Source organism: Erigeron canadensis, chromosome 5 (assembly GCF_010389155.1).
Source record: "Erigeron canadensis isolate Cc75 chromosome 5, C_canadensis_v1, whole genome shotgun sequence".
NCBI lineage: Eukaryota > Viridiplantae > Streptophyta > Magnoliopsida > Asterales > Asteraceae > Erigeron > Erigeron canadensis.
In genome coordinates this window covers 11,115,016-11,129,703 of record NC_057765.1, presented here as the reverse complement: position 1 = coordinate 11,129,703, position 14,688 = coordinate 11,115,016, and the positions used below count along the sequence as shown (strand labels likewise).

General features: G+C 38.3%; 1 protein-coding gene across 1 annotated transcript; it reads left to right on the top strand.

Annotated features, from left to right (window-relative positions):
- The first annotated feature begins 1,022 nt into the window (after positions 1-1,022).
- LOC122601193 lies at positions 1,023-2,741 on the top strand. Its single transcript, XM_043773957.1, has 2 exons — positions 1,023-1,256; positions 1,479-2,741. Exons 1-2 carry the CDS (start codon positions 1,023-1,025, stop codon positions 2,739-2,741), a joined length of 1,497 nt encoding a protein of 498 aa, XP_043629892.1.
- Positions 2,742-14,688: the final 11,947 nt, after the last annotated feature.

The following is a 14,688-nucleotide window of genomic DNA, read 5'->3' as shown; positions in this document are numbered from 1 at the left end:
AGTCACACGAAGTACACGTGACACGAAGGACACGAAGTCGGATTACACGTGACATGAGGTACTGATACATGAAGTCACACAAGTTACACGTGACACGAGGTAACACACAAGGTCACACGAGGCACACGTGACACGAACTAATGGTTGACGTAATCAATACACAAAGTTCACCTCGTGCTAACGTAAGCACGAAGTGACACAAGAAGAGTACGAAAATGCCTTCAAACACGAATTTCAAATTGAATTTGCAATCAATAGCAAATTAAACGATCTTACACCTCTGGTGATCAACCTTAGGGCTCTGATACCACTTGTAAGGTACCCTATTGTTGCGTGGATCGTAATAAGATGAGATTCGTTATGTCAAGAGTGCAGAATCCTCTTGAGATAACTAGATTGCTATTGCCTTTTGTCAATTAATGAGCAATTAACCGACCTAAGGTGAGCACGAAGATGATGGTTTGTGTAGGAGGTCACACGAGCACCAACTCGAGTTATATTCGTGCATTCTTGATTAAACCTTAATTAATCATTAGCTAATTTTCGTAGATTAGCTTGGTATTCATACTAATAGGGTTTGTGTTCATGTGGGCTTGGACCGTACACGAGTTATTAAGCCCCGATCCATCAAAACCCTTCAAGGTTGCGCTGACGTCAGCACGAGGGTCACTCAACATGCTGCTGACGTTAGCACGAGGAGCGTGTCTTAGATTGCTTATTCGCTTGTACATAACATCCAACCATTGTTTAAGTATTCTAAGACACTTTTAAACCTTGGTTCTACATTCTTGTACCTGCAAAACAATATATAACACACAAACACAAGATAAAACGTAAACAGATATAATATTGAAGTTCAAACGTGATCATTAATTATCAACACAAGTTCTTATTTAAATGATTACAATCATAGTTCCTAAAACATAAACGATAATCAAATCTATGTTGTGATTGTCACAACGAATCTGCATCTACAGAATTCATGTCCTCCTATGTCATCTCGTGATAAGGTTGAATTGAAAATGAATTCTGAGTCGAGTGATGCCCCAAGTTTTGTTAAACGGGTATTATTGAAGGTTGGTAAAACAATAAACGAAGATGTAGAGAGCAAACACATCAGTCCTGATGGTTATTTAAGGAAGGTTACTAACTCGATTTGTTCCTTTTCTGCGTCATCTTCTAATGTGGGTAAATCACAACAGGTCAAAAACATGGGGATTAATATGGGTTATGTTGTCAATGAAGAACCAGAAAAGGTTACTGAAAAGGAGAGTTTGATGAGAGATTTCCATGGTTTAAAATGAATATTTTATCAATCAATATGTGCGGAACAGGATGTGACAAAAAGCAGGAAAAACTTCGTGGAATTTTGAATAGGAATCACATGAATTTTCTCTCTTTTCAAGAAACTATGATGGCGAAAACAAACAATTTCAGAGTTAAGAGTTTGTGGAGTAACTTTAGCTATGAATATGTAGAATCATTTGGCTAACGGTCACTCTGGTGGGCTGCTATCAATATGGGATCCCTCATCTTTTATTAAAGACAATGTGTTTGTTTTTGACAGATATATTATGGTCAAAGGTGTATGGGTTTCAACAAACTTAAACTGTTTTATGGTGAATATTTATGCCCCTCAACAGGAAGCTGACAAGACAATATTGTGGGAGAACATATTGCAATTCATGAAGCTTAGTATAGGTAACTATTTATTTTGTGGTGATTTCAATTCCGCCAGGTGCAAGGAAGATAGGATGGGATTGGTTTATAATAAAGTTAATGCCCATAACTTCAATAAACTTTTGGATGAGGGGCACTTTATAGACTTGCCATTGGGCCGACATAAATTTACTAGAGCTAATATTGATGGTTTGAAAGCTAGTAGAATTGATAGAGTGTTGGTTAACCATTCTTTTTTTAACTCGGTAAAGGACCTGACCCTGGAAGTGCTTGATGACATTCTATCTGATCATAGACCACTTCTGATTAATCAAAAGAGTAACAATTCGTGGTTGTTGAGTGAAGACCTTGACTCGATTGTCAATAATAGTTGGAATAAGACTACTGGAAACAATAACAGAAGTGCACTAGGTGGTTTCAAAGACAAACTCAAGACTCTAAAAAATGACATCAAAGATTGGCGTAAAAAGAATCATGCTGTGCGAAACCGTGATGATATTACTAAAAAGATAGCTCAGATCGACCACCAAATAAGCTCCATTGGGGATGATAGTGAACTGTTCATTGAAAGACGAAGACTTATAAATGAGCTAAATATGCTTGATCATAGAAATAATTGTGACTTGAAGCAAAAAGCCAAGATCAAGTGGAGTATGGAGGGAGACAAAAACTCAAAGTTTTTTCATGCTGTTATCAATAAAAAAAAAAGACAGTCGGGGTTTATTAGAGGAGTCAAAGATAATGGCAGATGGGTTTGTAACCCTCCCGATATTAAACAATGCTTTCGTGATCATTTTTCTAAAAAATTTTCTAGTTTTGCAGGCATACAATTTCAGGTGGATGAGTCAATTTTCAAATCCCTCAGTAAATCTCAGGTTGCTACCATTGAATCTGATTTCATTCATGAGGAATTTAGAAGCACAGTGTGGAGTTGTGGTGGAGATAAAGCACCAGGCCCAGACGGATTTTCTTTTGCTTTTGGGATGTATTCCGTATGGTCCACGAGTTCCAGCAGAACGCCAAGATCCCGATGGGCTGCAATTCGTCCTTCATCACACTAATCGCCAAAGTTAGCAATCCGATAACTGTGTCTGATTTTCGTCCCATCAATCTCATTGGCATCCAGTACAAAGTTATTGCTAAGCTTATGGCAAACAGATTACTAAAAGTGATTGATATGTTGTCAGCCCGAAACAAACTGTGTTTATAAAAGGTAGACAAAATTTAGAGGGTCCTTTGTTGGTGAATGAGGTTATTGATTGGTATAAGAAGAAGAAGAAACAATTGATGTTGTTTAAGATCGATTTTGCTAAAGCTTATGACTATCACCATCCTTAAAGCCATGAGATTTGGCAATGGATGGATTCAATGGTGTGAAGTCCCTCACTCGATGGTTTAACCCACAAGTGTAGAATACAACAAGTCAAGTAATCACTAGATAGGACTAGTATGAATATGAAATGTCAAGTAAGCACTAGATTGGACTAGTATTACAATAAATATAAATGCAAGAATATATATAAAGTAATACGTACTTAAGCAATATAAATATAAGCAAGTAAAGTAAATGGTGAGACACAATGTAATTTTTCAAGTGTATTTTATTTATTGATGTTAAATAAAATACAAGGTTGTTGCGGAACAAGATATTACAAAGTAAGTATCTAAACAACCTATGAATTACAAGTGATCTAATTTTGCTAAATAAACTCCTTGATCGAAATACTTAAAGTTGTGAAGTATAACTGTTTAGATCGAGAGTATTTGAGCAAAGGCACCAAATTGCAAAAGTGTAATTTGGACGAGGGAAGTGACTTGGTATTTATAGGCAAAAAGAATAAATATAATATTCTTTTTGTCGTAGAAATATGGTTACATGCATTTAAGGAAATTACTTTAATTCCTTAAATGCATTGATTAAAGTACAAGAATAAAGTCACATGATAGTGACTTGTCTTCTAATTAACCAACCACCTTTACATATGTGTAAGGCTTTTAACAAAGGACAAATGGTGTCCGGGTAAAGGCATGTAAAGGCATAAAGTCAATTCCTCGTAATCAGTGTTCAGACTTGTAAGGTGTAGAATATGACAAGGACTCCAGTCAGGAGATCTGGTAAGTCTTAAAATGAGCTCCGCTATTTGTCAGACTTCTTTCTTCAGACTTCAGTCTTCGACTTCAGTGAGAATGTCCTTCAGTGAAAAGATCTTAACTGGAGTGAAGTCCAGTGAACAAATCTGGTGGAATCCAGATTCCTGTACAAATAAGTTGTTCACTGGTCTTCACATAATTTTTGGACAAATCTTCAGAGGGCTCCAGTAGTCTCGTCTGGAGCGAGTCCAGTAAATCTGGACCTAACAAATTCCCCCTATTTGTTTAGTTATTATGCAAGGATTTTCAAGCTTTTATCTATACAAGTTTGTGCTTGAAAAATCCTTGAAAAATTTGACTAAGTCTAATTTGAATTACTGGAGAGCCACTTTATAGATCATCAGTGTTCCCAGTTTATACTATTTAATTTCTAGACTTAATCTTGATAAGTACTTGTGAAAAATAAGAATTGCAACTTATATTTACAGACATCAACTGGAGGAAAGTTACAATTTTATCAACATAACAAAATATATACAAGTACAATATCAGATTCAGGCCATTTTCTTTTCAGCATGCCCAGATGGCTCTTCTGTGGCCTTCCTCTTTAAACCTGGAGATGATGAAGTAGTAAGAGTAGTCCTTAAGCCCAACTCCATCTCCATTAGTTCCTTCCTCATCCATTCCTTGCCAATCCTCTTCATAAAATACTTGACATCCTGGGAAACATCTTTACCTCTGAAGGAGAGGCCAATCTCTCTAAGTTCTGACCATCCAAATGCCCTGATTGATGTATCCTTTCTTTCATCAGTAAAGTTCCCTTCTCTGAAGAGTTTGACATGGAACTTTGAGAAGTTATCATGATTTTCTGCCAGATGGATCTCAGCACCCAGTATAGATCGGACATCAGCTCTGAATTGTGACAAATGTTCATACTTTTCTTTTGTCTGAGCACTTTTTACCATCTCATCCACTTCCCTGGACACTTTTCTTTGTTCAGCAGCTTGTTGAAACTTTTCTTTATTGATTCTTTCTGAAGTGTTCAAGGGAATGAAGGTGCTAAAATCTGCATCTCTGGCAGCTTTAGATTTTCTGGCTGGTGCCTTGGGCAAACCCTTGATCTTCTTTCTATATTCATGCTCCAGAGCAGTAGCATTACTCCTTACTTGTTGCTGGAGATCTTTCAATTCTCATCTTCTCTGGCCAATGAGATCCAGTATGCTCACACCATAAATTTCAGAATCATAGACTTGTTCATCTTGAGCATACATGGATCGAATATAGACATCATCCAAGGCATCCAGACATTTCTTAAGCCTGGGATCATCCTTCATTTTTTATATACTTCAATTTGAACGCCCAACCTGCCAGCGTTATAAGAATCCAGAGTCCCATGCCTGGCCATATCTAACTGGTGAGTAGTCAAATCATCCTTCAGATTCTTCTTGAAAATTTCAATCAAGATGCACTCTTGCTCCAGTTTCTTTGCCTTGGCCTCATCAGCAGAAACATATTCTTCTTCTGCTTCATCTATTGGTTCACTAGACACCACTTGCTTTCTCTTGATCTTTTTCATTATGGTTGGGATGTCTGGGAACTCTTCAAACACTGGCTCACTGGCATCAGTACCAGCAGCCTCTTCTTCAACTTGTCCACTGACATCAGTACCAGTGACATCCTTTCCAATCACATTCTTCCAAACTTCAATCTTCGTCTGAAGATCACCAACATTTTCTTTTCCAGAACCTTCCCCCTTGGAAGTATCTCCAGATTGAAGATGATTCCACACTTGGTCCAGCTTATGTCTGTCAACAGAATCAAAGGTTCTACCAGACACTGGAGCAATGTTATTCACAGTTTTCCTCAACTGCATCACTTCCTTTTTAATAATTTCAAGATCCTGAGGAAAGTGACGAGGCAACTGGGTGTCAATCATCTTCATTACTTCAGGCAACAACCCATCACGTAGATTTCTAAGGATAGTTTCAGACACCTCTTTAATGATTTCTTTCAGCATGTCCCCCCTAAATTTTCTAACTACTTTATCACTGAGGGTGCTGACAACATAGTTTTTCTCCAGGGTTGGCCTGCTTTCCAGAGAGCTTATTCTGGTGGTCAAATTCTGAACCTCACCAGTCAGACTTGCCAGAGGCTGAACAACTTCGGCTTTAATGGCAGTCTGAACAGCTGTCACCATATCCTCTTTAATACCCTGGACTGCAACTTGTATAGATTCAGAATTTTTGTTTGTTGCCACAACAAGTTCATCCAGTTTATCAAAGACCATCTTCTCATTTCCAGCAAAAATGATCGTTTCTGACTTAAGATTATTCGAAATTAGAGATTTGAAGTCAGAAATAACTTGAGAAGAGGCATGAAGTGATCTCTCCAGGTCCGCCACCTTATCAAAAAGGCCTTGGACCTCGGTTGAAAAAGAAGAGGAGAGACCACTGGAAGGATTGATGATTCTGGTGATAGACGATACTAGCAACACCTTTGTGATATTTTTAGTTGATTAGGTGACTGCCAGTGGTTCAGAAGTTTGAGAGGGTTGAATTTCTGGTGCAGTTGATGATTCAAAAGTTGTTGGATGTGATGTTTGTGCTAGAAGAGGTGTTGGTGTATTTTCTGGGGTGGAGGAGGCATATCAGAAAGAATTGACTGGGAGACAGAATGGATAGTGCGATCAACTTCTTTTTCTCCCAGAAAACTCATATTCACATCGAAGTCATTGCCTTCAGACAGTAGAGAATCAACCATATCCCAATCTGGGCCGGTTCCACCTGCCTGGTCCTCTACTTGTACATTCTCCACCCCTATATTCAAATCAATCTGAGCCCCTTGCTCTAGATTCTCTCCTTCAGTCTGCACAGCCTGTTCCTCCTCAGCCTCTTCAACTATCAAGGACCCATCAGCAGCCATGATATCCCTACTTCCAGAAAATGAGACTGGTATAACAAGAGGTGAGTCAGACCCTCTTTCTTGTTCACCACTTCCTTCTTCAAGACCTGTGGAAGTGGTTGCTTGGGCAGTTTCCTGAACAAGTTCTCCAGAATCTGGATGAGAGGATTCTGGAATGGATGACACCAGAACTCTGTCTCTCCTAAGACGACGAGTTCTATTCCTTGACCTCCTGGGGGATTTGGTGGAATTTCAACGATATTTTCAGCATTCTGCTAAGGATCAGGGGCTATCTGAGAAATAGGTTGCACCCTTTCAGCAATGGGCACTTCAGCTTGGATTGTTGCATCAGTCTCTTCTTCTGCTTCTTCTGGCAAACGGAATTGATAAATCACAACAGAAGGAATTTCAACCTCAGTAGCAGATGAGGTTAAGTGATTAAGGTCTCGTAAATATTAACTCATTGAAAAATGGTTTGAAGTTGAAGTATACTTATTCTTCAGAGACCGTCTAAAAATAATAGACAAAAATCGAATGAAAGGAATAAATGCTTTTCTGCTCTTGACCTTTAATCTATCTACCAGGTCATCAAAAAATATTTGGGCAAAATCCACCCTATATCCGTGCCATAAATAGTAGGCAATCTGGAGCTGCGTCTGGTTTATTTGATCAAGTCCTCTAGAGCTGCCACCCAAACACTCAACTAGTAGGGTGAAGAAATACCTCCAAGAATCTGTCAGCCTGCTTATATATATACAGTGCCCTTCCTGAGCAACTACCATCCTCATCTACTATTTCAGTGTGTCCCATCAATCTGCACACTTCTCTGGTGTTAATTCCAGATGGAATTTCAACCGGCAACTCGTTTTCATCAAAATAATTCATTCTCAAATCTTCCCTGAGAGAGTCGACGGTGATGGTGAACTTCTTGGTGCCTTGTTTTAAAGTGTAGTGAATGGCTTTGTCTGATTCCACATACACTGCAGTGAACCAAAACTCGCAGAGATAGTCATGGTATATTTTGCCCGGATTCAAAGTAAGGGCACCTTACAAAGGACTGCTTAAGAAAAAGGTATTTAACCTTCAAATAATAGATGTTGCCAAGTGATTTGTTGAGAGTTTGGCCATCCAGTTGTTCATATTTATTCTGATGGCATCGGCAGAAAGAGAGATGTTATTTACCTTTTTAACATTGGCAGCAGGAGCATAGTTTGAGGCTAAGAGATTTTTGGGAGATGGTTGGGAGCCATTGAAATTAATGAAAGTGAAACTGAAAGAATTTAAGATTGATAAAGGAAATTTAAGAGGAGAGATGATGATGATTGGAGAATAAATGAAGAAAAAAAAAATGAAGGAATTTTGAAGATTTAGGAGTAAATGATTTTCGAGATAAAACTGAAAGTGAAGGTAAATATGGGTATTTATAAAGGAAAGAGAAAATGGAATTCAAAACGGTAAGTTTGAAAAATTTCAAAACAGTTTTGATTGGTTTTGACATCCGCATTTAATGTTTCCCATCACACATAAATGTATGACGGTTGACAGCCCACAAAAATTACCAACTTGCACTTTTTGTCTTCCCAAGGTAACAAAACCATCATTTTAAGTTGAAAAAAAAGAGTCATGCCACGTAAGGTGAACAATAACTGTCCAGATGAAAAAATTTGTAAGGTTGGCATGTACTAGCATCAAGTATTAAAAAATAATGACTTGACACACAAAGACTCATTTTAATGCATCTGGAGGTTGACTGGACACTCCAGTTTCACTAGTGGATTAGGCCAGTAGAATATGCACTGATGGTACATTGGAGGGACATGCCAGTAAGTACCCAGATTAGACCATTATGGTAATCCTCAAACATGCACATCAACTAGTATAAACAAATGAGAGGGACACATTTACAAAGCGACTGAAGTCACTTCAAACATGCACATCAACTTATCCAATATTAATGAGAGGGACACATTTACAATGTACTAGAAACATTTTCCAGAAAATTTTGTCCAGTGAGAAAATAAATTAATAAATTCCCTTTGAAACTTAAATATAAAAAAAAATGTGGTCTGAGTCTTTCCCCCTGGAATGGTGATCCATAAATCTATCAGTGCAAAGATAGTATCACAAAGGCGTTCGATAGCTTTACTGGTATAGATTTATAAATCTGGAATCAAAGAACCCTGCTAGTGTCACAAAGGCGTTCATAACAAGGTTCCAGATTAAGGGTTCAACATTCCCAACTCACTGACAAGATTTTGAAAAGTTTTCTCATCCAAAGGTTTTGTAAATATGTCAGCAAGTTGTTTGTCAGTGGGGATGAAGTGGATTTCAACATCATTTTTCATTACATGATCACGAATAAAATGATACATGACATCAATGTGTTTCGTCTTGGAGTGCATGACTGGATTGTTTGAGATAGCAATGGCACTGGTATTATCACAAAAGATAGGGGTATTTGAATACTTAATACCATAATCAAGCAACTGGTGCTTCATCCAGAGTATCTGCACACAACAACTAGCTGCAGACACATATTCTGCTTCAATAGTGGATAAAGAGACTGAAGTTTGCTTCTTACTGGTCTATCTCACCAGTTTGCCACCAAGGAAATGACATCCACCAGTAGTGGATGTCCTGTCTATCTTACAACATGCATGATCTGAATAACCCATTAGATCTAAGCTTGAGCCTTTGGGATACCAAAGACCCAAACTGGGAGTACCCTTAAGGTATTTCAAAATGCGCTTTACAGCCGCCAGATGAGATTCTTTTGGGTTAGACTAATATCTGGCACAAAGACATGTTGCAAACATTATATCTGGTCTACTGGTAGTTAAATACATTAGTGAACCAATCATGCCTCTATAGGCAGTGGTGTTCACTAGCTTCCTATCAGGGTCTGAATCTATTGTTAAAGGTGCAGAAATTGGAGTTGATTTTGATGGTGAAGAATTCATATCGAATTTTTCTTGATTAATAAAAATACCATCACTGGTTTGTTTAATCTGGAGTCCAAAAAAAAATGTTAATTCACCCATCAGACTCATTTCAAATTTTGAAGACATGATTTTCGAAAATTTCTTGCACAAAGATTCATCAGTAGAACCAAAAATAATATCATCAACATAAACTTGTACTAACAGAAGATTACCTCTTTCACAAAGAATAAATAAGGTATTGTCCATTGCACCTCTTTTGAAACCGTTTTCTGATAAGTGTTTGGTCAGAGTATCATACCAGGCTCGAGGGGCTTGTCTGAGGCCATACAGTGCCTTGTCCAGACGATATACCCAATGTGGATGCTTTTCATCAATGAAGCCTGGAGGTTGCTTGACATAAACTTCTTCTTCTAATTCTCCATTCAAAAATGCACTCTTTACGTCCATCTGGTAGACTTTGAACTTATGATGAGCAGCAAAGGCTAAAAACATTCTGATGGCTTCTAACCTTGCTACTGGTGCAAATGATTCTTCAAAGTCAAGGTCTGTCTGGACGCACCCTTGTGCCACCAGTCTGGCCTTATTTCTGATCACATGACCATCTTCATCAACCTTATTCCTGAAGACCCATCTGGTTCCAATTGGTTCTTTCTTGCCAACTGGAGGAGGAATCAGATTCCAAACTTTATTTCGTTCGAACTGGTGAAGCTCTTCTTGCATAGCTATCACCCAGCTTAGGTCATTCATTGCCTCGTCAATCTTCTTCGGTTCAATCAGTGATAAGAAGCTGACATATAAACATTGTTCACTGGAGGAACTTCTAGTCTGAACCCCTCTACTGGAGTCACCGATAATCTGGTTGATTGGGTGAGCTTTTGTCCACTTAGAGTATTGACCAGGATTGTTTCTGACAACAATATCAGTGCAAGAGTTCAATTGATTTTCTGGAATGGGATCTTGCCAGACAACTTCAGCATCTTCATCAGAATCTGTAAGATCACGATTTGCATCATGAAATTCTTCATTTAAAGGCATTTCTTGAACAACTGGCTCAAAATCAATTGGATCTGATACTGGTGGTGTAGTACGAACATCTGATCCAATAACAAGTTCAGAGGGTAGTTTGAAACTTATTGAAGAATAAAATGAAGTATTACTGGGAGGTTTTTCAATTTGCACTGGTTCCAAGTCAGGATGACTGGAAACATCTTCAAATGAATCTTTATTGTAGTTAATAGGATCAGATTCACCAAAGATAATTGGATTTTCTGGGGGAGAATTAAGGGTTGGCTTTTTGTTGATTGCTTCATTTGACTCATCAAATGTGACATGAATTGATTCCTAGACCTTTTCCAGTCTTTTGTTGTAGACTCTGAAGGCTTTACGAATGGCTGAATATCCTAAGAAATATCCTTCATCAGCTTTGGCATGAAATTTGCCTAACTGACTGGAGTCGTTCAGGATGTATACAGGACATCCAAAAACGTGAAAATAACCAATATTTGGTTTTCTATTTCTTAATATTTCATAGGATGTCTTCTTATGTCTCTTCACATATACTGAGCGATTCTGTGCGTGGCAAGCAGTTGCAATTGCTTTAGCCCAGTACATTTTAGGAAGACCAGATTCAGCAAGCATACTCCTGGCAGCTTCTATCAGCGTTCTATTCTTTCTTTCTACAACTCCATTCTGCTCTGGAGTGTGTGCTGATGAGAAATTCTGGGAGATACCAGTGTCAGTGCAGAATTTCTCCAGAGTTGCATTCTGGAATTCTGTTCCATTATCACTTCTTAATTGACACACTTTTCGCTTATATTTGAGTTCAATTTGCTTGATAAGAGCGCTGACTTCAGCAGCAGTTTCATTCTTTGATCTAAGAAATATTACCCAACAATATCTAGAGTATTCATCAACAACTACCAGGGTATACTTCTTACCAGCACGAGTCTGAACATTCACTAGACCAAAAAGATCCATATGAAGCATATGAAAAGGTTCAGATATGCTAAAGTTCTGTTTCGTCTTGAAATTGGTGCGTTTCTGCTTACCCATCTCACATCCTGGACATGGCCTTTCCTTTTTGAAGGAGCAGAAAGTATCCCATCTTCAAGTTGTTTTCTGGAGAATTTGATAACGTTTTTGAAATTTAAATGGGATAACCTTTTATGCCACAGCCAGTTTGTGTCTTCATCAGCCTTGGTACAGAAACACTGTTTTGAAGGAAAGCTTTCCATATCCATCACGTACACATTCCCTTTTCTGGGAGCAATCAATACTACCTTCCAATCCTTATTAAATACGATGCCCTGAGAGATGTTAAATAACACCTGGTAGCCATCATCACACAACTGGCTCACACTTATGAGGTTATATTTCAAAACATTTACATAAGCCACCCGTCTGAATTTGACATGACCATTATTTAGAACACCATATCCCCAGAACCATCATTTCCAAAAGTAATAGAGGGTCCGTCTGAAACTACGAACTCCTTTAGCAGGGTCTTACATCCGGTCATTGTCCTGCCAGCACCGCTGTCAAGATACCAAATATATTTCTTTCGATCGCCCTGCACATCCACCAGATTATTAGTTTAAAGGTTTGCGAACCCATCGACTGATGGGTTCTCTAGATCCACAAGGATAGATCCCAGCTGGTATCTGGTTGATTTCACTTTCAAAAATAGTGGGTTTCTCAGTAAACACCACTGGAGCTGATAGTTTTGAAACCTTTTTTTTTTTGCTTATCAATAGGTGTGCTCGATTTTTTTTCTTTGAAAAAGGTTTTGTATTTTGTTTAGGGCCAGATGAAGTACCCTCAAAATTGTTAATTCTTGCATTGCAACTTTGAACTTGACGAGCCAGTAGTTGAAACTGACTCTCCAACCTTAACAAAATAGTTTCTTCAGATGACACCTTAGCCTTTCCAGATGACTATACTTTTGGCTTAGGTAGAGGAACAACATTTTTCTTTTTCTGAACCTGAGTTCTTTAGAAGATGATTGAGGCAAAGGTTTATTCTGCTTAACCTTTTTGACTGGAGCATTCATCTGGGGAGCTCCAGTCTTAACCTCAGACAATTAAATAGGAGGAATAATACAAGTTTTGGGTGTTGTTGGTTCATCATAAATAGTGCTAGGTTTTAACACTCCAGGCAATCGGTCAACAACAGGTATTAATGCAGCAGCATTGACATCACCCCCCAGATATGCACGTTTTTGGCAGGGGTACTGGTTATGTGCAGCATCATACGGTTTCTTGATCTCAAGCCATGACTGAATAACATGTTTTTCTTTTGTTAAAATATTTTCCAGTTCTTCTTTTTCCTGGACCAGTTGTTCAGTAACCAAAACTTGTGGTTTAAAAGCGAGTTCAATATCTTGCAATTCTTTTAACTTTGATTGTAAATTTGCCATTTCAGAAAAATCTGTTTCAAAAGTGTTTGACATTTCTGAACGAACAGTTTCTACAAAAATCAAATCAGAGTTTAAAGCTTCAGCAATGTCCAATTTTAATTCAGGATCAGATTCCTTGTCATAGTCAATTACCTTTTTGATAACAATGTCCACCCATCTTCCAGATGTGACATCTTCCTTCACCAGAAACCCATTCTTCTTCAGCCACCATGCATTTATTATTATCTTTTTCTGCAGACATGAGAGCAATTTGAGCCTCAAGCTTTTTGTATTTTAATTTGTAGCTATCATCAGGCTTGTTATAAGAAGTTGATGGACCAGATTGAGAGACAAACTGATTGGACTTGCACTCTTTCATGAAATGACCTTTTCTGCCACAATTAAAGCATGTCAGATTGGTCTTATCAGTGGAAGAACTGGGTGCATTGTGTCTAGAGGGTTTGTTAGCTCTGGCTTTGAAACGGTTAAACGTTTTAGCCATCATAGCCATCAGATCATCACTTTCAGTTTCATCACAATCTGGAGAGATATTATTCATGGCTCCAAAATCCATTAATTCAGACATCATCTTCATAGAAAATACATTCTCAGAAAACATTAATGCCGCACAGGGTGGTTCAGTATGACTAACCACAGGGGAACTACTGGAAGCATGATTAATAGCATCTTATCTGCCTCAATTCTCTGGGCTTGATTCTCTTCAGTGAATCTGAAGGCTCCATACAATGTTGACAGAGTATGGGAGTGCAAGGTTTTACCTTGTCTCAAGACCACGATCATATGAGACCATTTAGATGTAAGAATATCACAAAATTTTTCAAGAAGTATGTCCTTGTCTTTTTCTACCCCAAGCCCTCTTAACTGGTTTATAATACTCATAAATCTGGTGTAAGTACCAGTTAATGATTCATTGGGTAGAGCAAAAAATGACTCGTACTTCTTATTTAAAGACACTTTCCTGGTAACAATAGTGTCATCACCGGACCGGCCGGCTGAACCGATCGGGCCGTGACCCGGCAACTATAACGGTCCGGTTTAGGGTGTTGAACCGAACATGCATAGGACCGGCCGATTAAGCCGGGAATCAGTGGTTGAGCCGGGAATCGGCGCTTCCGGTTTATTGACTTTGTTTGACTGTGGTGGTGGTTAGAAGAGAGGAGGAACTTGAATGTGAGAAGATCTATGCGGTGTTGCCGACAGTGATGGTGGAGGTCTCTACGATGATGTCGGTAGTGACGATGGTGCAATGGAAATGAGAGAACGAGAGGTAGAGCTGAAATACATGATTTGAAGTTGGAGTTTTCATCAACATTGAACGACGGGGTGCTTACTTAAGCGAGTTTCAAAAAAATTGATTCTTTGTTTTTCTCGGATAGAGAGAAAGGACTACCGTCAATTTGTTTTCTGACTTTTCCACTCTAGCTTTTTTGTTTCTTATATTATTATGGCTAGTATTTATAGTATATACATAGACTTGCAAGTTGCAAATATATTAAAGTCATTGATCCAGGTAGCTAGATGCTTTTCATTTTATTGTATTTTCTTTCATATTTTATAAGTTAAAGTTGAAGTGTACATATAAATATATATTATATTTTTAATGTTTCCGGTTCTATAACCCGGTTCGACCGATCGAACCGGATGAACCAGTAACCAGTA

What these genes read in the sequence shown, in the direction of transcription:
- LOC122601193 (XM_043773957.1), top strand. Translation starts at nt 1,023, where the DNA reads ATGAATTCTGAGTCGAGTGATGCCCCAAGTTTTGTTAAACGGGTATTA. An exon ending in TCAATGAAGAACCAGAAAAG is followed by an intron (nt 1,257 to 1,478) that starts GTTACTGAAAAG and finishes ATGAATATGTAG; the next exon opens with AATCATTTGGCTAACGGTCA.